The sequence below is a fragment of the Mobula birostris genome, chromosome 26, assembly GCF_030028105.1.
Source record: "Mobula birostris isolate sMobBir1 chromosome 26, sMobBir1.hap1, whole genome shotgun sequence".
In the NCBI taxonomy this organism is placed as follows: domain Eukaryota; kingdom Metazoa; phylum Chordata; class Chondrichthyes; order Myliobatiformes; family Myliobatidae; genus Mobula; species Mobula birostris.
The window spans coordinates 24106187-24131499 of NC_092395.1; the positions used below are offsets into that span (position 1 = coordinate 24106187).

Below are 25313 nucleotides of genomic sequence, written 5' to 3' on the forward strand. Positions count from 1 at the left end.
AAGAATGTAGATCCAGGGAATGGCTGATTAGGCGGAAAAAAATCATTCACTTAAGAGAGAGCAACGCACATCAAAGTTGCTGGTGAACGCAGCAGACCAAGGCAGCATCTCTAGGATGAGGTACAGTCGACGTTTCAGGCCGAGACCCTTCGTCAGGACTAACTGCCTGGCCTGCTGCGTTCACCAGCAACTTCGATGTGTGTTGCTTGAATTTCCAGCATCTGCAGAATTCCTCGTGTTTGCGCATTTAAGAGAAAGATTAGTTCCCCCACCCCTTTCGGGGTTGGATTACTCTTTAAAAAGTGGTTTGAGCAGAACTTCAGATTTTTTTTAAAAAAAAGATGGTGACAGATTAAGGTTTTGATAAGGAAGGGCGTAGAGTAGGGGCAGGGGTTCCGGGAAGGTGAAGGGCCGAGCCAGGGAAAGGCGGGGGTGGGGGGGGGGGTTACGGGAGAGAGCCGATGCGGACCAAGGTGCTGGCGGGGGGTCGGGAGGCTGGGAGAGAGAACTGGGGGCAGGGGTTGGGGATGGAAGGGGTGGGGGTGGAGGAGTTGGGGCGTGGGATGGGGGGAGAGCTGGGGCGAAGGGGAGACGGGGTCGGGGTGGGGGGGGAGAGCAGGGGGCGGAGGCGGCTGCTCGTAGACGCCGCTGGGCCGGGGGTCACTGCTCCAGAGCCGGCGAGGGGGCGGAAACACCGAGGCCGCAGCCCTCGGAGCTCAGGAAGTGGCAGTCGGACCCTGTCAGCCTGAGAAGCGAGTCCTCAGCCCGTGTATGTGAAAGAAAACAAAACACGCACAGCTCCACCGACCACAAGCTTCCTCTTGCTTCATTTCATCAGAACGGTCACGTGTGAAGCTTCACACTCGCCAGTCTTCGGAAGAAAACTCAGACGGAAGGTGCTGGGGGTAGGAGCCGAAGCTCAGGACCGGTCGGTCGTCTCAGACCTCACCTCAGTGAGTCGTACCTCCACATGTGGAGGGTTGCCTGTATATGTATGTGGGGGGATGACATCTGCACCTCCCGCTGCAAAATTTCAAATTAAACTCCTTGCAACAGCATTGTGGGGAGGGAGTTCTGGTTGTAGCATGTAATCCCCTCCCCATTCATTACCCTGGGTGGGTTGAAGCTCGATGCCGACGAACCAGTTTTCTCTTGGGGAGATGTCACTGAGTCTGAGATCTGGGCACAGTTGATGTCGGTGTGGACGAGCCCACTGACACACGTTGTTGCGATGGTGTTGATTATCTCTGCACTTGTGACAGCTTAATTTTGGAGGTGGGGGATGTGGGCTGGCAATTATTGTCCACCCTTGTTGCCCTTCAGAAGTGAGCTACCTTCTTGCTGGTCCTGTGGTGAAGGTGCTCCTCGTGCTGTTGGAAACGGTGTTCCGGGAGTCAGACCCCAAAAAAAACTGGTGAAGGATTACAGATGCGTTTCCAAGTTGGATGAAGGATTGGAGATGTATTTCCAAGTCTGGGGTGGTCTACTACTTGAGGAGGCTGGCTGTAGCGTCCCGGTGCAGTTGCTGTCCTTGTCATGACTTTTTGGCGGTAGAGGAAGTGCTGTTGGTGTAACTTGGCTGAATAATTGCAATGCATTTTGCAGGTTTCACTCTGCATCATGGTGCTCCTGTGTTGGAGAGAATGTGTGTTTTGTGGGGGTGGGGGGAAGAGTGGCAAACATAAGTAAGCTGCTTGGCTCTGTCTTGTGGGTGGCATTCTGGCAGAACAGGCAAAGCTGTCGTCCAGGTTCAGTCGTGGCTTCCGTGTGGAGCTTACACAATTTTTCCTGTGACAATGCTGGTCTTCCCTGAGTGCTCCAGTTTCCTCCTGTGACAATGCTGGTCTCCCCCTGAGTGCTCTAGGTTCCTCCTGTGACAATGCTGGTCTCCCCCTGAGTGCTGTAGGTTCCCCCTGTGACAATGCTGGTCTCCCCCTGAGTACTCTAGGTTCCTCCTGTGACAATGCTGGTCTCCCCGAGTGCTCCACTTTCCTCCCCTATCCTGGTAAGTTCATAGTCACTGTAAATTGGTCCGAGTGTCAGAGAATCAGGAAAGAGTCGTTGTACCTGAGAGTAACTGGATCACAGGGAAATAAGTGGGGAAGATGGAATTGATAGTAATGCTTTGTGAGTCAGGTCAGACTCAATGGAGTCAGGCGGTGAGAAAATTTGAGCTGAGGAAATGCTATTCATCTCTATTGGAAATGAAAAGACGGTAGGTGCAGGAAATCTATATTAAAAACTGAAGAATGCTCAAAATACTGGGCATGTTAGGCAACAGCAGCAGAGAAAGAAACGGTGTTAACATTTCAGGTCAATCTGAACCACATTCACAAAGAGATGCAGCTAGGTTGCAACGCTGCGACCTGACCTGTTGGTTGTGGTACAGTATTGCTTAGCTCTGTCCATTGCACGCGGTTTACTAGCCCTCCATCCCTCCAGCCCTGTAATACATTTGTTTATTGAGACACAGCACGGAATTGGCCCTTCCGGCCCTTTGAGCCACGCCGCCCAGCAATCCCCCGATTTAACCCCAGCCTAATCACAGGACAATTTACAATGACCAACTAACCTACCAACAGGTATGTTTTTTGGACTGTGAAATGTTTAAAGTTGTGTTTTTTAATTGTAAAAGTACTATACAGTTGCAAATAGTTTGTGTTTCTTTTATACATCTGGGGTACTACAATTTCTGTTACTTGCTGGCGAACCCACTGCCTGCACAATTCAGGATGCATGGACGCAGACTGGCAGCTGACTTTCTGTTCCAGTACTGAAGCTGTCTTGCATAACTGGACATTAAACAAGCCCTGTCTGTTCAGCCTGGACATAAACGATCCCTGGGCAGCATTTCAATATAGGTGGTAGTTATTCCCAATGTCCTGGTCTGTATTTATCTGTCATTTAAAACTCTCAAAAACTTCTACAAATGTACCGTGGAGAGCATTCTGACTGGCACATCACTATCTGGTAATGGGGGGGGGGGGGTGGCTACTGCATAAGATTGAGGTAAATTGCAGAAACTTGTAGAATTAGTCAGCTCCATCATGGCTCTGTAGTATCCAAGACATCTTCAAGGAGCGGTACCTTAGGAAGGCAGTGTCCATCATGAAGGATCCCCACCACCCAGGACGTGCCCTCTTCACACTGTTACCATCAGGAAGGAGGTACAGAAGTCTGAAAGCTTACAGTCAATGATTCAGGAACAGCTTCTTCCCTTCTGCCATCCAATTTCTAAATGAACATTGAACCCATGAACACTTCCTCACTACTTTTTTTTATTTCTGTTTCTTTTGCACTGCTTAAATATTTAATAAACATATACATACATAATGTAATTCAGTTTTTCTCTGTATTTATTTATTTTTCATATATTTCATTGTACTGCTGCCGTAAAGTTAACAAATTTTACAACGTATGCCGATGGTGTTAAACCTGATTCTGATTCAATTGATATTACTCTGAAAGGAATCGGGGTCATTGTTACTTTGTCATGTGTGGGATCATCCCATGCACAGATTCTCTGCATTACAGGAATGAGCATAGTGCAAAGAATCTTCCTGTCTATAAAGGACTTTGGGATGGACTGAAGCTGTGAGGGAGTTTTGTGAATTCAAGATTTTCTTTCAACCCTATAGGTTAGATAAACTGGAGGGGTTTGAGTTGCCTCCCCAGCTGTTTGAATATCCAAGCTAAGAATCAGTAACAAAAGCAAAACAAATCAAGTTTTGCTGCAGGAATGGACAGAAGCTCACAGCTCCACAACACATTTACAAAGTATGTCAACAAATCAAGTTAGCTCTGCAAGTTTCACGCAGGCAGCTAATGGCACCTTAACCACGATGGCCGTTGTAATCGAAGCATGGGTAATAGGGCAGGAAAGGTTCGCAGGAAGAATTATGCTGCTCATTTGGCTTAGCAAATTATTTACCAAGCAATAACAGTTCAGCTGTGTATAACACCAAAGGTGGCTACCTTGAAATCTTGTAAATCCACTGAAACAAAAGACTCATCCTACCGTTCAGGTAATAAACTCCTCTGACACCTCAAGACTGCATAGTATTTCTCACAATGCAGCACATCCCCATTACTACCTCTCTGTCCATCCAGCACTCTCTCACTACCATCTTCCCTAAGGTGCTGCATTTGCTGAGTACTGCTCCTCTGTCAAGGGCAGGATTCTTGGAGGTGTGGAGGAACAGAGGCATCTTGGATTCCACATCCATAGATCCCTCAAAATTGCCCCACAAGTTGTTAGGGTTGTTAAAAAGTGAGTTAGCCTTCATTAGTTGGGAGATTGAGATCAAGATGATGTTGCAGCTCTATAAAATCCTGGTTAGCCTACACTTGGAATATTGTGCTTGGTTCTGGTGGCCTCTCTGGAGAAATGATGTGGTAGCTTTATAGAGGGTGTAGAAGAGTTTTGCCAGGATGTTGTCTGGACTAGAGGTCATGTCTTACGAAGATAGATTGAGCGAGTTAGGGCTTTCTCTTTGGAGCGAAGGAGGATGACACATGACTCGGTAGAGGTGTACAAGATGATAAGAGGCATAGGTCAAGTGGATTGCCAGAGACTTTTTCCCAGGGTGGAAATGGCTATGACGAGGGACCATAATTTTATGGTGATTGGAGGAAAGTATATGGAGTTGTCAGAGGTACAGTAACTTTTTTAAATAGAGAGTGGTGGGTGCATGGAACTCTCTGACAGGAGTGGTGGTAGAGGCAGCTATATTAAAAGCCATTTAAGGAACTCTTAGGCACATGGCTAATAGAAAAATGGAGGACTATGTAGGAGGGAAGGGTTAAAATGTTGGCACAATATCGTGGGCCAAAGGGCCTGTACTGTGCTGTTATGGTCTATGATGGTACCACACTACATCAATTATTGTTTCTCTGACAATATGCCACATCCTTAACTCCGCTTCCTCAGAACTGCAGTAGTCACTTGCTGCTGAACTTTTGACAATGCACCATTTGTATTACTGCTTATGGGACAGGATAGTTCTCCCTCAGCGCTGCCCCTTTGACCAGAACACTTCCTCAGAGCTGTTCCTCAGTAAGAACAGTACTTTGTATTGCTTCTCTGACAGCATAGCATCTTGTTAATTGGGCTCCTCCAACTGTGCTGTACTCCTTCTGGGTTTTCGAAAATTGCCACTTCAGTAAGTGAAAATCGAAACAAAACTGCGGATGCTGGAACCATGAACTAAAAATAGAAACTGCTGAAAACATTAAACACAAGAGATTCTGCAGATGCTGGGAATCCAGAGTAGCTCATACAAAACGCCAGAGAAACTCTGCAGGTCAGGCAGCGTACACGGAGAGGAATAAACAGTCGACATTTTGGCTCCCGATGAAGGGTCTCGGCCATTTGTCAGTAAAGTTCTGAGGAATGACCTGAAACATTAACTCTGTTTCACTTTCCACAGATGTTGCCTGACCTGCTGAGTGTTTGCAACATTTTCTGTTTTCATATCAAGAGCTCAGACCTATCACAGAACTCATGGTCTGCCAGACAGCAGTGACTCCTGCCCTCTTTATGCTTCTGAAACCTGAACTGCCTACAGTGGGAATTTCAAGGACCTCAGAGATTCCAGCAATGCTGTTTCCACAAAAATCTTCAAATTTGCAGAAAGAATGAACAGTTTCATTGTCCTTGTTCCAAAGTCCCCGACTTCAGCATCCAGAAACTCCATTCTCTTGACGCAGGCACTCTATTCTGGCAGTGTTGTGGGAAGAGATAAACAGAGAAAAAGATTCATGTATCTCCTCAATGAGGGAAAAATGCAACTTCTCCACAGACTCCAGGTACCGCTGGCCATTCAAAGAGGGGAAGGGGTATTTTGGATGATATTAAGTGCTTTAAGGCCATGAAACGGGAGCACATGAAGGCTGTGAAATACTGCAAGTGCATCACCTCACTGACTATCCACCTGCTCACCCCAACAAACACCTTTTGACCATCTGAGGAAAAGCTTACAGTTTCCACATTTACTTTGTTAGTTATCTCAAAACCAACAGATGGAAACAAGTTGTCTGTGATCCGAAGGAACCACTCAAGAGGAAGGTAGCTCCTTAAATACCGTTCATCAGATTGTGGGGCATTCCCTGACCGAGGATGCCGTGCTTCTTCAGTTCTGTCTCTTCACCATAAGACCAGAAGACATACTAGTGGAATTAGGCCATTCAGCCCTTTGACTCTGCTCTACTATTCAATCATGGCTGATTTATTTTTCCTCTCAACTTCATTCTTCTGCTTTCTCCTTGTAACCTTTGACACCCTGACTAATTGAGAATCTATCAACTTTCACTTTAAATGTACCCAATAACTTGACACGGCTGTCTGTGATAATAAACTCCAGAGATTCACCACTCTCTGGCTAAAGATATTCCTCCTCATGTCTGTCCTAAAAGAACATCCTTCCATTCTGAGGCTGTGCCCTCTGGTCCTAGACTTCCACATTCCCTCCATGTCCGCTCTGTCTGGGCCTTTCAATATTGGGTAGATTCCGATGAGATTCCACCTCGTTCTTCCAGATTCCGGCGACTACCAGCCAAGGGCCATTGGGTGCACCTTGCACATTAACCCTTTCATTCCTGCGTTGATTCCCGCAATTTTGCACTTGCTGAGTTTTCTCCTTTCAAAGAGTAGCACTTTTTCCACACTGCCTGTCTGACACTGTGGCTCTCCCATGGTTCTCTCTGGAGAAAGTAGCTGTTTTTGAGCCTGGTGGTCCTGCTTGTGGATGCTGCGTAGCTTCCTCCCTGATGGAAGTGGGACAGAGCATGAGCAGGGTGGGTGAGATCCTTCATGATGTTGCTGGGCCTTTTCTGGCACTTTTCTGTATTTCTGTCCTTGATGGCGGGTGGCTGGCACTGCTGGTGCCTTGGGCAGTTTTGACGACCCGTTATAGAGCCTTCCTGAATGTCGCAGTGCGGTTTCCATGCCATGCGTTGATGCAGCATGTTAGGATGCTCTCTACAGTGTATCTGTACAAGTATGTGAGTATAGATGTGCATAGACCGTTGCTCTTCAGCCTCCCCAGAAAGTGGAGGCATTGGGGAGCTTTCCTGATTGTGTAGTGTGTTTTCTGGGACCCTGAGAGGTTGTGCGAGGTGTGCACCCCCAGGAGTTTAAAACTGAGTTTGAACAGAGCGCCATTACCTCACTACGCTCTCTTCCTTGGTGTGGCACCACCTCTTGTAATGCATCGCTCCCTCGGTACGGGCCTTTGAACAGTGTTATTGAATATTAGAGAGGGTTCAGAGGTTGATAGGTTCCCAAAAATGCAAGGGTTATTGTTTGAGGAGTGCTTGGCCTGTACTTGCTGGAGTTTAGAAGATTGACGGGGGAATGTCACTGACACCCATTGACTATTGAAAGGCCTAAATAGAGTGGGCGTGTAGAGGATGTTTCCTGTAGTTGGGGAGTCTAGAAGCAGAAAGCACATCATCAGAATAGAAAGATTTCCCTTTAGAACAGAGATGAGATGAAATTTCCTTAGCTAGAAGGTGATGAATCTATGGAATTCATTGCCACGGATAGCTGTGGAGTCCAAGCCTTTGGGTATATTTATAGCAGAGGTTGGTAGATTATTAAACGAGAGAAAATATGCAGATGCTGGAAATCCAAGCAACACGCACAAAATGCTGGAGGCACTCAGCAAGACAGCAGCATCTATGGAAGAGAGTACAGTCGACGTTTCGGGCTGAGACCCTTTGGCAGGGTGTGTGTTGTTAGATTCTTGATTGGTAAGGGCATCAAAGTTTGAGAATGATAATAAATCAGCCATGATGGACCAAATGGCCTAATTCTGCCCCTATGTCCTATGGTCTACTGCAGTCCTCCCTCAGGACTGCATCTCTGAGAGCTTAGTGTTGCCCGTTGTAGCACACTCTTAGTACTCGAGGAGGGTGGCATCTTTTTGGTGCAGCCCCTCTGGTAGTGCTGCCTTGCAGCAGTGAAACACTTCCTCTCTGCTGCTCTCTAGGTGGTGTGGTGTCTGTCCAACAGTGCCGTGCTCCTTCATGACTGCCTTTTCAGCAAGTCCGTAATCTCGCGCAATAGATAACCATCGATAAATATTGATCTGGAACCAGAAAGGAGATAAGAATTGTGGGGAAGTGATCTGATGATAATGTTTGATGTAAAGTTGAGATTCATTTCCCTTATATATGGTAAAGTATATAGGGAAAATTTTTCTATATAGGGGAAGTTGAAAGTCCAGTGTCTGCGATTCCACGGGAATCTTGGGGGTTAGAAGACTGTGTATATGCAAGCTGGGAGGGAGGAATGGAGATTGTTTGGCTGTTGTTGCTTTATCACTTGGTATGTTCTGTTTTCTGTTCTGTGTTGTTCTGACAACTAATGTGGCATGCTTTGTTGGTATTGGACCGCATAGTGATGTTTGTGGGCTTCCCCGGCACATTCTTGGGTGTGTTGGTTGTTAACAGAAGCATCGCATTTCACTGTATGTACCCATGATAAAGTAAATCTGAATCTGAATATAAACTGGATTAGCAGGGCAGCACTGTGAGGATCATGACTTTAGATTTCTCAAGTGCCTTCAATACCATACGGCCCTCACTGCTGGGAGAAAAGCTCTGTTCAATGCAGATTGGTATTTCCATTGTACCCTGGATAATGGACTACCTGACTGCTAGACCAGTTTGTGTGGCTTCAGAGCTGTGTGTCAGGCATGGCTATAAGTAGCACCGGGGGGTATTGGCTTCCTTTCTGTTTACCCTGCATACCTTGGACTTTAGATACAACACTAAACCACATCATCTGCAGAAGTTCTCTGATGACTCAGCCATAGCTGGGTGTGTAAAAGGAGGAAGGGAAGATAAATACAGGATCCTGGTGGAGGAATTTGTCAAATGGTGCAAGCTGATTCATATGCTTCTCAATGTTAGTAAGACAAAAATGGCAATGGACTTCAGGAAGACGAAACTTGCATTGCTCCGTTACTATTGATGGGGAGGATGTGGATGTGGTGAGGACCCACAAGTACCTGAGGGTGCACCTGGATGACAGACTTGAGTGGAGCACCAATATAGAGGCTTAGTACAAGAAGAGGAGACCGAGGTCTTTTGGAGTATGCAGGCCTCTCCTTTACATGTTTTATCTGTCGATTGTCACCAGTACAAACAATCTGCTATGTGGTGGTGTGCTGGGGCAATGGCAACAACATGGTTGATGCCAACAGGCTCAATAAACTGATTAGAAAGGCTGGCTCTGTTATAGGAGTCAAACTGGACACACTGGAGGCTGTGGTAGAGCAAAGGACCCTGCGGAACATCCTGGCAATTCTGGACAATGTTTCTCACCCTCTGCATGCCACCTTGGCTGAACAGAGGAGTACTTTTAGTAATAGAGTGAGATAACTGCGCTGCCCTGAAGAACGCTATACGAGGTCATTCTTACCCTTGGCCATTAGGCTCTATAATGAGTCACCCTATAGCCAGGGAAGTGATGATGCCCACTGTTAGACTGTTTAAGATAACTTATTTTTATTCTTCTTATTTCTCTTATAATATTTGTATATCTGTGAACTTGTAATGCTACTGTGACACAGCCATTTCCTTTGGGCTCAATTAAGTATTTATCTTTCTCTCTATCCCTTCTCGGTTCTTGCACACCCCTGCTTTCTCTCACTTCATCCAATGAGGCCCCAAGCTCCGGAATTTCCTCCTTAAATTTCCCTCCTCCTTTACCTCTGTCTCATCCTTTGAGGAGCTCTTTCAAACCTACCACTTTGCCAAGCTTTCAGATTCCTATTGCAACACCCAGTGGTGTTATATACGAGGGGTGATTGATAAGTTTGTGGCCTAAGGTAGAAGGAGTCAATTTTAGAAAACCTAGCATGTTTATTTTTCAACATAGTCCCCTTCTACACTTAGTCCAGTGCTCGTGGAGCATACAGATCCCTTCTCTGTAGAAGTGGTCCACAGCAGGGGTGATTGATAAGTTCATGGCGTAAGGTAGAAGGAGATGAGTTATTAACTTCAAACTTTCTGCATTATCACTCAAAGAGTTGAACTGCACATGCATGTAATGAGAGCGTCTTGGACCTCCAGGGGTCCACAGCAGGGTGATTGATAAGTTAGTGGCCTAAAGTAGAAGGAGATGAGTTGTACAGCTCTTGTTACACGCACATGCAGTTCAACTCTTTGAGTGATAATGCAGAAAGTTTGAAGTTAATAACTCATCTCCTTCTACCTTAGGCCACAAACTTATCAATCACCCCTGCTGTGGACCAGTTCTGGAGGTCCAAGATGCCGACTTCTACAAAGAAGGGATCCGTATGCTCCACAACCACTGGACTGTGTGTGTAAATGTAGGAAAAATAAATGTGCTAGGTTTTCTAAAACTGACTCCTCCTACCTTAGGCCACAAACTTATCAATCACCCCTCGTATTTACCTGTTGGCATTCTAGTGAAAACTTTTGGAGTGTTGGGCTGTCTTAAGTACAAGCTGTTATAGTTGGTGGTGGAAAATACCATATATTCATGCAGTACTGGTGTGTGGCCATTGTATGTCACTGCTGTACACATAAAGAAGATGGGACTGTGTTATATTTACAGTAAGAAGCTGGGACCCTATTTGTACCTGCCGTAAGACCTTGTGCCCCTCTGTGTTATAGCTGGACGGATCAATATCTTAAATCCCTCAGGTTCTACTGGTGATGCACTAAACATCAGCATTCAAAAGTGATCTTGAAATTTGTGGAATCTTGCTGTGTAAAGCTTGTTTGCTAGGATTGCCTTGCAAACCTGAGACGCCACCCCTCAGTGTAGCTACAATGTAAAGTACCTTGGGCAGTTTCAGAGTTGGTATGAAACACATGCACCCACACCGATGTCGTTTCAGAAGGTTGGTAAGGTCTCTCGACATCTATTGTGTTGACGGAGATGAAGTACTCGTCTCATCTAGAAGTACTAGATGAAGTTCAGCTGAAGTATTAAACTGAGGCTTTGTCTGCCTTCTCTGGTGGAATTTTGAAGGGGAAGCAAAGAATTTCACCTGGTATTTGAAAAAAAAATTCTTTTAGTAAGCCCACAACAATCATCTGGCACCCCAAGTGGTTGTTGAAGCAGTCCACAAAATGACAAAAGAATGTCATTTTTCAAACACTTATCCCTGCAAGTGTGACAAGTGCTACACCTCCTCCCTCACTACCATTCAGTGCCCTAGACAGCCCTTCCAATGGGGTGACACTTCACCTGTGAGTCTGTCAGGTTCATCTATTAGATCCAGTGCTCCTGGTGCAGCCTCTTCTGCATTGGTGGGACCTAATGTAGATTGGGAGCTGCTTTGTCGAGCACCTTCGCGCTGTCCGCCAAAAAAGGCAGGATCTCTCAACGGCTCTCATTGTAATTCAACTTCCCATTCCCATTCTGACATGTCTGTCCATGGTCTCTTTACTGTTATGAAGAGGCCAAACTCGGGTTGGAGGAGTAGATCCTCATACTCCATCTGGGTAGCCTCCAACCTGATGGCATGAACATCAATTTTTCTAGCTTCTGGTAATTTCTCCTCCCTCCCTCCTTCTCTCTATTTTTCCATTCCTCATTCTGGTACCCTCTCACCCCTTCTCTTCTCAACTAACTATCTCCTCCCTCTGATGTCTTTTCTCCTTCCCTTTCTTCCATGGTCCACTCTCCTCTCCTGTTATGTTCCTTCTTCCACCTTTTATCTCTTCCCCCTATCACCTCCCAGCTTCTTACTTCATCCCCCCTATCCCCTGTCAGTTTGTATTTTTCCCTCCCCCACCTACTTATTCTGACCTCCAATCCTGATGAAGGGTCTCCTGCATAGATGCTGCATGATTTGCTGAGTTCTGCCAGCATTTTGTGCGTGTTGCTCAAGTCATTCTTCCTAACCTGTTAAGATGATCTGCACCTTCAAATAGTGATTAACTTCCTTGTGACTGTGGACCAGGCTGAGATCACGAGTCACGTGTGTGGGTCCTAAATCCATTGCATAATCTTCCTCTGTACTTGGCAAATTGGGACAAAACTCCAAGAGATCCAACTTCTCCAGGGAATGAAGAACTGATCTCTGGGTTATTGCTGGCAGCAAGTCCAGAGTAAGATGCATTTCCTTTGAGAAATAACAGATATTTAGAACATGGATTGTTTAATTGACAGTGAAGCAACTTTCAATCATTTTGCAAGTCAATACAATATCCTATTGGCCTTTCGAGGACCCTAAGGATTGATGTGTCAGATTAACCAATGGCAAGTGTGTGGAGGTGGGCTTACTGGAGACAGGAGATAGAAAGCAGCTACTACACCCTTGAAGTACCCCTAAAATATTTCCAATATGCAATCTCTGCTATAATGTAAAAAGTGAAGCAGCCAATTTCAACACAGCACATCCCACAGATGGAAGAATGGCAATGTGAAATGTCTCAGATATGTTGATTGATGGAACATTGTTGGTTTGGACACTGGAGATAACTCTGTTCCCCTTCTTTTAAAATCCTGGTATTCACTTGATCCTTGATTTAGTCAGTCCTTGTAAAGGTGAGACTTCTGACAGCATGCCTCTTCTTCAGTGGTGCAGGGAGCATCAGCCCAGAGTTTGATGCTTATGTCTATTGAGTGGGAAAAGTTCAGAGTGAACTATGTACTCTTGTGATGTAACCTCCAGAGGTACCTGCAATCAGATCTCACAACTTGACGCAGCAAGTGATTGGCTTTGTTATACTCATGGGTTACTGATGGCAATGGCTTATTCTTCATGCATGTTTATAAATTTACACTTAAAACAAGGCAGCTTTTCATCTGCCACTCCCCTACATGCTCAAGGCCAGATCTCACGCAGTGAATTTTGTGGTTTGTCTGATGACCAGTATTTAAATCCACTTCTGTTTCTCACGTTCAGTGTTTCCCAGAAATTTGCAAAAGTGTTTATTTTTCTCTCAAAAACTCACAATTTCAGACATTAATCCTCTTTTCCAGTTTAATTTCCCCTATACCTATAATTCTTCATAACAAAAATCCTTTGCACATTTACTGACCCCTTTGTACATAGAATGTGGTAACCAGAAATGTACGTAATCCAGTAGCTGTGGCTTAGCTATTTTTAATGCTACCCTAGAATTGATCTTTGTTAATACTCGGGCCAATAAAACTCAATGTTCAAAATTTCTTCCAGACCACCTTGGCTAATTATCCTGCTGCCTTCATGTTCTGGGGATTGCCCTCCAGGATCCTTATGTTCCTCTACATTTCATTCATTTGCCCTTCCCAGATGCACTACTCACAAACATCTCCAAACTGGATTATATTTGCCACTTCTGTACCCAGTTCTGCTATCCGTTCTTAAAATCCTACAACCCGAAGCTGTCTTCTCCACTATCAACCACTTTACCAGTTTTGACAAACCTCTGAATCATATTTATCCAAATCATTAGCATGTAGCAAGAGGCCAGTACTGAGCCCCACAGGATCCCACTGTACACATGCCTCCAGATTCTTAAACTTCTGTTGACCATTGTTCTTTGCCTTATTCTATGAAAGTGATTTTATTCCAATTTCTCATTTTCTCTCTTTGTGCATTCTATATCAAATATCTACTGACCTTGACCTTACCTTTGTCCTATCCGATTCAAGTGGTGTTTCTCTAAATGATAATTTACACTGTGTCTCAGAACCTTTTCCAATATTTTGCTCACCACTGTTATTAGTTTGACATTTCTGTAATCACATGGTCCTTGCCCTGCTTCCTCAGTCACCACATCTGCAGGCAGTTGGTTGAACTTTCTAGTATATCAAAGTCAGCATGATAAGATCTTGTGGGACTTCCAAATACAGACCGATTAAACAGGTACTGGCTAACCATCCAAACCAGACGTAATACTGGGCAAGGAACAGAAGAAAACAATAGTAATAGATGTGGAAACCTTGAATGACAGTAAAATCTGGAAGAAAGAATGCGAGAAGCTGGAGAAATACCAGGGCTTGAAAGAGCAGATAGAAAGGATGTGGAAGGTTAAAGCCAGAGTAATCCTGGTGATGATAAGAACACTTGGGGTGTGACACCTGGATTGAGAGAGTGGCTCCAACAAATCTCAGGAGCAATATCTGAGATCTTGATCTAGAAGAGCACACTACTACAAACAGCAAGGATACTGCGCTGAATCCTCAAGTTCCCAGGCTTCTGGTAGAGGACGTGAGATTGAGGGAAAAATACACATACACTCCACCCATAAGGGGTGAGAGAAAAAAAAATATATAGGCAAAAAGAAAGAAAAAAAACAAAAAAAGTAGTGAGGTAGTGTTCATGGTTCAATATCCCTTCAGAAATCTGATGGAAGAGGGGAAGAAGCTATTCCTGAATTGTTGAATGTGTGCCTTCAAGCTCCTGTACCTCCTCCCTGATGATAGCAATGAGAAGAGGACATGCCTTAGAAACCAGCATAAACACTAACCTGATGGGCCACAAGGCTCGGGACAGACTTTAACTAACCTTTTTGAAGCATCTCTCCTTGAAGATGTTCCTGGATCCTGGGGAGGCTAGTGCCCATGATGGAGCTGACTGAATTCACAACTTTCTGCAGCTTATTTCGATCCTGTGCAGAGCCTCCCTCCTCCACCTTCCCACCCCCATACCAGACAGTAATGCAGCCAGTTAGCATTCTCTCCACGGTACAAGTGTCGAAATTTGCGAGTGTCTTTGGTGACATATCAAATCTCCTCACTCCTAATGAAATATAGCTGTTGTTGTGCCTTCTTTGTAACTGCATCGATATGTTGGGCCCAGGATAGATCCTCAAAGATGTTGACACCCAGGAAGTTGAAATTGCTCACCCTTTCCACTTCTGATCCCTTGATGAGGACGGCTGTGTGTTCCCTTGTCCTACCCTTTCTGAAGTCCGTTATCAGTGTCAACGAGGTGGAGATGTTATTTCCTTTTTTTTTTGGTGTGTGCCTGTGTGCGTGTGAGTCCGTGCATGTGAGTCTGTGCATGTGCGTCTGCATGTCCGTGTGTGCGTCCGTGGTGATGTCTTTTTCATGGCTTTTACAAGGCGCGGAGCGAGAGAGAGACTGTGTGGCACGCCACTCCTCACACAGGCATTTTCGCAGTATTTTTCCCTTTATTTTACGAGGTTGAGTTGCGATCTCAACACTCAACCTGGCACGGATGGAAAGCATACTCGGGAGCGGATCCGACTAGATTCGAACCCGGGAACCTCTGCTCCCGGGTCCAGCGCTGATGTCGTTGCGCCACCAGCTGGCTCAGAGATGTTACTTCCAATCCACGCGGTCTGTGGTCTTCCAGTGAGGAAGTCAAGGATCCAGTTAAAGAGGGAGGTACAGAGGCCCAGGTTCTGGAGCTTTTTGATCAGAACTGTAGGAATGATTGTGTTAAACACTGAATAGTAGTCAATAAGCAACAGCCTGACGTAAGTATTAGCATTGTCCAGGTGATCCAAGGCCGTGAAGAGCCAATGAGAATGCGTCTCAGTAGACCTATTGCGGCGATGGACAAATTGCAGTGGGTCCAGGCCCTTGCTGAGGCAGGAGTTAATTCTGCCACAACCAACCTCTCAAAGCACTTCATCACTGTAGATGTGAGTGCTACTGGATGATAGTTGTTAAAGCAGCTCACCCTGCTCTTCTTGGGCATTGGTATAACTGTTGCCCTTTTCAAGCAGCTGGGAACTTCTGACTGTAGCAATGAGAGATTGAAAATGTCAGTTGGTTGGCACATGTTTTCAGAATCCTACCAAGTACACCATCAGGGCCTGTCGCCTTGCAAACGTTCAGCCTCTTGAAAGACATTCTGACATCGGTCTCCAAGACAGAGATCACAGAGTCACTGGATACTGCAGGGATCCTCAAAGCTGTAGTTTTATTCTCCTTTTCAAAGGCATTGAGCTCATCTGGGAGTGAAGCATGACAATGTTAGGTTTCACTTTGTAGGAAGTAATGGCCTGGAAACCCTGCCAGAACTAACGTGCATCCAATTCCACCTCTGTCCTCAGTCGGAGTTGTTCTTTTGCTCTTGAGATAGCCCTCTGTAAGTTGAAGCTAGTCTTCTTCTATGGTCCTGGATCACCAGACTTGAATGCCATAGATCTAGCTCCCAGCAGACCACTAATCTCCTGGTTCATACATGGCTTTTGATTCAGGTATGTAAGGTATGTTCACGTAGGCACACACTCATCCACGTGGGTTTTAATGAAATCGGTGATAACGTTGGCGTATTCATTCAGATTGGAAGATAAATGGGTGAATACTGTCCAGTCCACTGACTCAAAGCAGTGCTGTAATCGCTCCTCTGCCTCCCTTGTCCTTTCCTTTTCGGTCCTTTCTACTGGTTCTGTGGTCTTCAGTCTCCGTCTGTACTTGAAGAAGTACAGTCAGGTGATCAGACTTCCAAAGTGTGAGCAATACAAAGGTACTTGGAGGGGCAGACAGTGTTAAGAAAGCAGGGATCCTGCAGAAGGACTTAGGCAGATTAGAAGGATGGACAAATAAGTAGCAGATGGAATATAGCGTGGGGAAGTGTATGGTCATGAACATTGGTAGAAGAAATAAAGTCATTGACTATTTTCTAAATGGGGAGGAAAATCAAAAATCAGAGGTGTGGAGAGACTTAGAAGTCCTCATGCAGCATTCCCTAAAGGTTAACTTGTAGGTTTGGTTTGTGGTAAGGAAGGCAAGTGCAATGTTAGCATTTACTCTGAGAGGATTAGAATATAAAAACAAGGATATAATGCTGAAGCTTTATAAGTCATTGCCCAGACCACCTTTGGAATATTGTGATCAATTTTGGGCCCCTTATCTAAGAAAAATGTGCCAGCATTGGAGAGAATCCAGAGGAGGTTCACAAGAATGGTTCCAGGAATGCAAGAGTTAATGCATGAGGAGTGTTTGATGGTTTGTGGAGGGGGGGGAATCTTATTGAAGCCTATCAAATATTGAAATGTCTGGAAAAAGAAGATGTGGAGAGGATGTTTCCTGTAGTAGGGAAGAATAGGACCAGAGGAGACAGTCTCAGAACTGAGGGATGTCCCTTTACAACAGAGATGAGGGGGTATTTCTTTAGCCAGAGGGTAGTGAATCTGTGGAATTCATTGCCACAGATGGCCATGGAGGCCAAGTCACTGGTGTATTTAAAGCGAAAGTTGATAGATTCTTGACTAGTCAGGGTGTCAAAGGTTATGGGGAGAAGGCAGGAGAATGGGGTTGAGAGGGATAATAAATCAGCTGTGATTGAATGGTGGAGCAGACTCAATGGGCTGAATGGCCTTATTCTGCTTCTGTGTCTTATGGTCTTATGTATCATTCCTGCTCAAACTTATAATTCCTTTGTTAACCTACATGGCTACAACCCAATTTTTGCTCAACTCTCCACACCCACCTTTCTCACCAATTCCAGCTGTCATTTCTGTCAGCCTTGAGGTAATTTTTCAGAATTGCCATGATCTCTAACATTTAACTTTGTCCTCGGTTTTCAGCTATATTTCTAAGACTCTTTGCATTAAAGTATACTGTAGCCAGCGTTTTCAGCTTTTGTTTCCTCTGCTTGCCAAACTCACTCCTCTACCTTCTGATCTTGACTCTAAAACCCATCTTACACATCAAATACTGCCTCCCTCCCCCTGAAATTACAGGCCGGTGTTAGTTGCTTAGTTGCCAAGCTTGTTTAGACCCCTCGACGGGGCTCAGCAAGTGCCTCTGCTAGAATATTGGTCCTGTCCTATTTGGATACAGACACAAGAGACTGCGGATGCTGGAAGATGGAGCAGCACACAATCTGCTGGACGAACCCAGCAGGTCAAACAGCATCTGTGCAACGGCAGAAATGAGTCCTGATGCAGGGTTTGGGTCTGATGCACCGATATTATGAAGTGGTCTGTGCGGATGGCATGCAAAACAAAGTCATTCACGGTACCTTCGTACACATGGCTATAATAAATTGTTAGTGTTAAAGCTACCAATTCTAAAGAAGCAGCCTTTTAAAAACAGAGAAGGATAAAGTAGTAAAGGGAGTAACACACATCAAAGTTGCTGGTGAACGCAGCAGGCCAGGCAGCATCTCTAGGAAGAGGTGCAGTCGAAGTTTCAGGCCGAGACCCTTCGTCAGGACTAACTGAAGGAAGAGTGAGTAAGGGATTTGAAAGTTGGAGGGGGAGGGGGAGATCCAAAATGATAGGAGAAGACAGGAGGGGGAGGGATAGAGCCAAGAGCTGGACAGGTGATAGGCAAAAGGGGATACGAGAGGATCATGGGACAGGAGGTCTGGGAAGAAAGACGGGGGGGGGTGACCCAGAGGATGGGCAAGAGGTATATTCAGAGGGACAGAGGGAGAAAAAGGACAGTGAGAAAAGAATGTGTGCATAAAAATAAGTAACAGATGGGGTACGAGGGGGAGGTGGGGCCTTAGCGGAAGTTAGAGAAGTTGATGTTCATGCCATCAGGTTGGAGGCTACCCAGACGGAATATAAGGTGTTGTTCCTCCAACCTGAGTGTGGCTTCATCTTTACAGTAGAGGGGGCCGTGGATAGACATGTCAGAATGGGAATGGGATGTGGAATTAAAATGTGTGGCCACTGGGAGATCCTGCTTTCTCTGGCGGACAGAGCGTAGATGTTCAGCAAAGCGGTCTCCCAGTCTGCGTCGGGTCTCGCCAATATATAAAAGGCCACATCGGGAGCACCGGACGCAGTATATCACCCCAGTCGACTCACAGGTGAAGTGTTGCCTCACCTGGAAGGACTGTTTGGGGCCCTGAATGGTGGTAAGGGAGGAAGTGTAAGGGCATGTGTAGCACTTGTTCCACTTATACGGATAAGTACCAGGAGGGAGATCAGTGGGGAGGGATGGGGGGGACGAATGGACAAAGGAGTTGCGTAGGGGGCGATCCCTGTGGAATGCAGAGAGCGAGGGAGGGAAAGATGTGCTTAGTGGTGGGATCCCGTTGGAGGTGGCGGAAGTTACGGAGAATAATATGTTGGACCCGGAGGCTGGTGGGGTGGTAGGTGAGGACCAGGGGAACCCTATTCTTAGTGGGGTGGCGGGAGGATGGAGTGAGAGCAGACGTACGTGAAATGGGGGAGATGTGTTTAAGAGCAGAGTTGATAGTGGAGGAAGGGAAGCCCCTTTCTTTAAAAAAGGAAGACATCTCCCTCGTCCTAGAATGAAAAGTCTCATCCTGAGAGCAGATGTGGCGGAGACGGAGGAATTGCGAGAAGGGGATGGCGTTTTTGCAAGAGACAGGGTGAGAAGAGGAATAGTCCAGATAGCTGTGAGAGTCAGTAGGCTTATAGTAGACATCAGTGGATAAGCTGTCTCCAGAGACAGAGACAGAAAGATCTAGAAAGGGGAGGGAGGTGTCGGAAATGGACCAAGTAAACTTGAGGGCAGGGTGAAAGTTGGAGGCAAAGTTAATGAAGTCAACGAGTTCTGCATGTGTGCAGGAAGCAGCGCCAATGCAGTCGTCGATGCAGCGAAAGAAAAGTGGGGGGCAGATACCAGAATAGGCATGGAACATAGATTGTTCCACAAACCCAACAAAAAGGCAGGCATAGCTAGGACCCATATGGGTGCCCATAGCTACACCTTTAGTTTGGAGGAAGTGGGAGGAGCCAAAGGAGAAATTATTAAGAGTAAGGACTAATTCCGCTAGACGGAGCTGAGTGGTGGTAGAGGGGAACTGATTAGGTCTGGAATCCAAAAAGAAGCGTAGAGCTTTGAGACCTTCCTGATGGGGGATGGATGTATATAAGGACTGGACATCCATGGTGAAAATAAAGTGGTGGGGGCCAGGGAACTTAAAATCATCGAAAAGTTCAAGAGCGTGAGAAGTGTCACGAACATAGGTCGGAAGGGATTGAACAAGGGGTGATAAAACCGTGTTGAGGTATGCAGAAACGAGTTCGGTGGGGCAAGAGCAAGCTGAGACAATAGGTCGGCCAGGACAGGCAGGTTTGTGGATCTTGGGTAGGAGGTAGAAACGGGAAGTGCGGGGTGTGGGAACTATAAGGTTGGTAGCAGTGGATGGGAGATCCCCTGAGTGGATAAAGTCGGTGATGGTGTGATAGTAAAGGGAGTTCCTGATTTCTCCATAACTACAGATCCCTTGAATGCTTCACTTTTGTCTCAATTGCCCGCAGTACTATTTTTAAGTAAGAATTTGGGTATGTCAACATTTTGCACTTAATATTTGACCCAAGCAACATTTTCCAACAGAAAGAGGCATCCAGTATACTTTGGAAGGGTATACTCCAATGCAAACTAAGTAACAACATTTCCAGAACAGCATAAAGTTCTTTGAGTTTAAAAGTTTTATTAGTCTTACTGAAGTAACTCCAAAAGATACAATGAACAGATGTTCCATTTTGTCCCTTTGATCTACACTCTCTACCTCTCCTTGGTGCAAATTACAGTGGCATTGATGTGGGTGTTGGGCTGGGAGGGATGGGGGATATCTTTGCATGTGAATTGGAGCACAGCAGCAGCAGGTACATGGCTATGAATATTTGCTTTCTGCCAGTCCTATGCATATTACTAGCTGAAGGCCAAGAGGGTTAGTGATCTTGTGATTTCCAGGGAATTATACCGTGGTCACCGTATCCTATTCCCTGGATAGCACAGCATCTTTGGAAAAGACACTCCCGCTAAAGCTGGCTCCCACAGACCTTCAGGATTGTAGGAATGAGAATGTAAGGTTGAGATACTGAGGTTTGTTGTTTTTTTTTTTGCTTAATACGTTAAAATTTAAGACCAGGAGTTTAAGCTGCAACTGTACAGGGTATTGGAGAGGCTACATTTGAAGTACTACATTCATTTCTGGTTTCCTTACTTGAGGAAAGATGTACTAGGAGACGAGCAGTACAGAATCAGAAAGTTGTTTTCACTGGTAAGTGAGACTGCAACCGGGGTAGGTAGACTTGAGCTTTGGGGGAATAGATTTAGGATGGAGATGAGGAGAAATGGGTTTTCCCAGAAGGTAATGAACTGCAGAATTCTCTGCCCAGGGAAGCAGTAGAACCTGCCTCATTATATATCTGATGAACTGGCCCTGAACTCTTGATACCACACTTTTAAAAGCCTCCTACCTGCCAAAAATGCCAATACCTGCAAGCAATCTCACCCAATCAACCTCTGCAAGTTCTCACATCCCAATCCTGAGCTAATCCTGAATTTAAGATTATCCCTGCCCAATTTGAGACCTTAACTTGTGTACCTGTCCTGTCCTTATCCATGACTATTTTAAGGCTAATAGAGTTGCAGTAACTGGTTGCAATGTGCGCCTGCACTGACACTTCAGTTCCTTGCTCTACCTTGTTCCCTAACAGCAGGTGCAGTGTTGTATTGTCTGACGTAGGGTCGCTTATAAGGAAGTTTCAGAGTAATACAGCAGAGAAACAGGGACTTCGGCTCGTCAGTTCATGTTGGCCAAGTAGCCCACCTAAACCAGACCCATTTGCCTCTGCTGATGAAGCCTGTTGATCTGAAATGTTAACCCAGTTTCTTTCTCCAAAGATAATGCCTGACTTGTTGGTATCTTGTGAAGTCTCCAAGACTTCATATTCCACCCTGTCTAAACCCCTTTGCACATGAGTGACTCAGTCAATGTTAGGGAAGTTAAAATCTCCAACCAATATTACTCTATTATTCCTGCAGTTACCTGCACTCCCTATACATCTGCTCCCCTAATTCCTGTTGATTATTGGGGAGCCCATAATACCGCCCATCAAAGTGTTCAAATCTTGTTTCTGTCCTACTCATATAACCCCACTTGACAATTCCCCCAATAATATTCTCTCTAAGCACTGTTGTTAAGTTCTCCCTCATCAAACTGACGACCCTTCCTGCCCACCTCATCTTACCTGTACCCCTTTCCCTGCCCACCTCATCTTACCTGTACCCCTTTCCCTGCCCACCTCATCCTGCCTGTCTCCTGGAACAGTGATCTATCAGTCCTGTCCTTCTCTTGATCACATTTTTTGTTATGACTACAACATCCCAAACCCCAGAGCTAATCCACATCCTGTTTCTCTTCCTTACCTATTAAGCCTCTTGCATTGAAGTAGATGCAGTTTAAATCACCAGCCTTTCCTCTCCCTTTGCTATGCTCCTGGCTGTCCTGTCAACTAAATTTGATCATCGACAATGATGTTTTCCCTGACTTCTCAGCTGCCTCATTGCTGTTCAGTGCCCCTTCCCACTGCCAGTCTTGAAACCCTCCCAAGTAAATCTTCCCAAGATGCTGGTCCCTCTCCAGTCCAGATGCAACCTTTTCCCTCTTGTACAGGTCACCCTGTCCCAGAAGAGTTCCAATGATCTAAGAGCTTGTCTTTATACCCCTGTAATAACTTCTGTAACGCATTCACCTGCCCTATCCTTCTAAGTCTGACCTCACCAGTACATGCCACTGGAAGCAATCGAGAAACAGTACCCATGAAGTCCTGTTTCTTAAATCTCTTTTTGAACTCCCAGTGTGCACTCTGCAGGGCCTTCTCCCTCTTTCTGCCTACGCTGTTGGTACACATGTGTACAGTGACCTCCGGCTGCTCGTCCTTCCGCTTGAGAGCATTCTGCAATGAATCAGAGTACCTTAGTACTCTACTGAGAGTTTTAATTTCAGGTTTGCCTTCCTTGGCAGTGTGAGTGTGAATGTGAATCTGTTGCTATCCGTTTGATGAGGAGATCTCTTGCATCTAGTGTCACATTCTGAAAGCAGCACCCCTGCCAGTGCTGCTCGCTGCAGCCTGAACTTTGTGCTGAAGTGCTTAGCGTGGGACTCAACCCTAAAACTTTTTGACTCACAGGCAAGATTGCAAGCTGTCGAACCACAGCTGACACCTGAAGACTTGAGCTATGACTTTGCAAACTCCTTTCCCGTCTGTCCCATGTAACCGTGTTAAAGACCGGAAGTAGATTTTGCTGTGTTGTTGTAGGGTCTGTGTTAGGTTCAGATATTCCAAGAAATGTTGGCAGTGGCAACTATTAATTATCGCCAATAGCTTCCACAGGGTAAAGCCGTTGGGCCTCCGTTGTTAATCAGCAATCCACATCGACATCAAGTAAATGTTGAAGTTTCTAATGCAGTTGATCTATGTTGTCCTTGCTCTGGGAGTAAAAAGTACAAAACTGCAAATGCTGGCAATCTGAAATGAAAGTAGAAAGTGTTGGAAATACGCAGAGAGACAGGCAGCACCTGTGGAGAGAGACCTGCTAAGTGTTTCTGTCTTTACTCCTGGCCTTGAAGTGATTAATAGGAAGGTCTTATGGGAGATTTATTTAGTACCTTATCTGTGTTGTCTCTGTCTTGGGAAAATTTGATGTGACATTTTAGAGGGAGTTTCCCTCCTTTGCGGTAAGTCTTGTTTTAAACCAACATTATTAGAATCAACAAGGGAATAAATTAAGTTTAGTATGCTCTATCGATGGTGAACTCCAGCTCTTGCAATGCCCACGGGTCACAGAAGGCCTGAAATAACCAGTGGGATACCACAGGGTTCTCGATCTGGGACTAGTCATGCAAATATAATGTCGGAAGATGTGCAGGCATTTGACTCTCTCTCTCTCTGACATTCTCTCTCGCTCTCTACTCCCTCTCGTTCTCTCTCTCGCTCCCTCTCGTTCTCTCTCTCGCTCCCTCTCGTTCTCTCTCTCGCTCCCTCTCGTTCTCTTTTGCTCCCTCTCTTTCTCTCTCTTTCGCTCCCTCTCTTTCTTTCTTTCTTTCTCTCTCTCTCTCTCGCTCCCTCTCCTCTCTCTCTCTCGCTCCCTCTCCTCTCTCTCTCTCGCTCCCTCTCGTTCTCTCTCTCTCACTCTTTCACCCTCCACTTTCTCATTCTTTTTCTCTTGCCTCGCACTTCTTTCCTCCCTCCCACCCTCGGTTTATTTTCCTCGTTTTCCATCTGCCTTTAATTTACACTCCTTGTCTTGACTCTCTTCCTTCACCATCCTTTTCCTTTTATTCCCTTTTCCCCATATCCCCTCTGCCATTTTCCACAGCGGGATATAAACTGGTTTCTTCTCCTGTCACCCTTCCCTCTCTCCCCTTTCCTTTATTTCTCTGTCCTTTACCTTACTCTTTGATGTCTTTCTTTGTGTTCTGCTCCTGATATTTGTTGCTGTTCTTTCCCAGCTTTCTCTCTGTCTCTCACCCTCCCCTTCTCCCCTCTCATCCACTCGCCCAGCTCTGTTTAGTACTACACCCACTGAAACCACAGCCGTTTTTTCCCTGGCCTCAGATGCTGGCAGTTTGCTAGAGTATGACAGCACACTCTCTCTCCACCCCCTTGCAGCTCTCAGCTCTTGAAGCTGTTTTGATATTGGGCTACGATCTTTCCTTCTCACTGCCTCTCTCTGCCTGAACCTTCACAGTCCTGAGGCTTGTTTGGAAGTAACTTGAAACTCTTTAAATGGCTGACTCCCCCTTGAATAACTCCTGGCCTGCCTTTTCTAAATTCTGGATGAAACGATGGTCATTTAAGAAAGGTACTGTTTCTCTTTCTTAATTTCCTGTTGATATTTTTGAGCTTTGCTTCTTGTAACTTATTATTTGTGATACTTTATGTATGAAAGTTTGACTCAGAGCCCATAGTCTGTTGTCTGTCTCAGTTCAAGAACAACATGTCTCTTGGTGAAAATGTGCGAAGATTCTGTGCTGCGGTTTCTGAGTTTCTAGTTTTATAACAGAACATGTTACTGCCGAATGAACTGGTCGTACATGCTAGGTTCCAGAATCTGCTTACATTTGTGGGGCAGCTGGGCCTCAGTACAGATCGAACACAACAACTGTCCTTTGCTAATCGAGATGTGTTTCAAGGATCTTCTGTCTGGCAGTTGGGGTTGAAGGTGGACTGAATAATGCACAGTTATCTGGCAGCTTCACTCCACTAGTCTAGGGATGTTTTACAGATTGATTCATGCTAATAAATGGTACATATCATATTCAAGCATGTGTGTAGTACTTTTATGTATGTGAATGTGTGTCTCTTGAGCTGTGTAGATTAAAGTGTGTGTGTGTGTGTGTGTGTGTGTGTGTGTTCGTACTTCTTTCTATATACATATGTGACCACATGTGTGGCTGTGTGTATGTCTCTAACTACTAAAGTTGAGTATCAGTGTTTCTTTGCTGTACATAATGTGTTGTGTGTGTGTGTGTGTGTATCTGATAAACGCCACCACAGCCATGTGGGATATCATCTACAGTACTGTGCTAAAGTCTCGGGCACGTCTGTGTACAGCTAGGATAACTAAGACTTTTGCACGGTATTGCATTTGTCAGCGTGGAGCAGAGAGCGAGTTGGTTAATCTGGCGGGAGCAAAGGGTGTT

General features: G+C 45.5%; 1 protein-coding gene across 3 annotated transcripts in view; it reads left to right on the forward strand.

Moving 5' to 3' along the window:
* Positions 1-739: 739 nt before the first annotated feature.
* arhgef18b (rho/rac guanine nucleotide exchange factor (GEF) 18b) overlaps positions 740-25313 on the forward strand; it is a 234604-nt gene continuing 210030 nt past the window's right edge. For 2 of the 3 annotated variants that reach the window (XM_072244321.1, XM_072244322.1), the window contains exon 1: positions 24098-24472. In XM_072244321.1, the coding sequence (XP_072100422.1) occupies positions 24397-24472 (76 nt within the window). In that variant the 5' untranslated portion in view covers positions 24098-24396. Of the gene's footprint in view, positions 954-24097; positions 24473-25313 lie in introns of those variants that run through there. The other variant, XM_072244323.1, reaches the window with a different exon arrangement.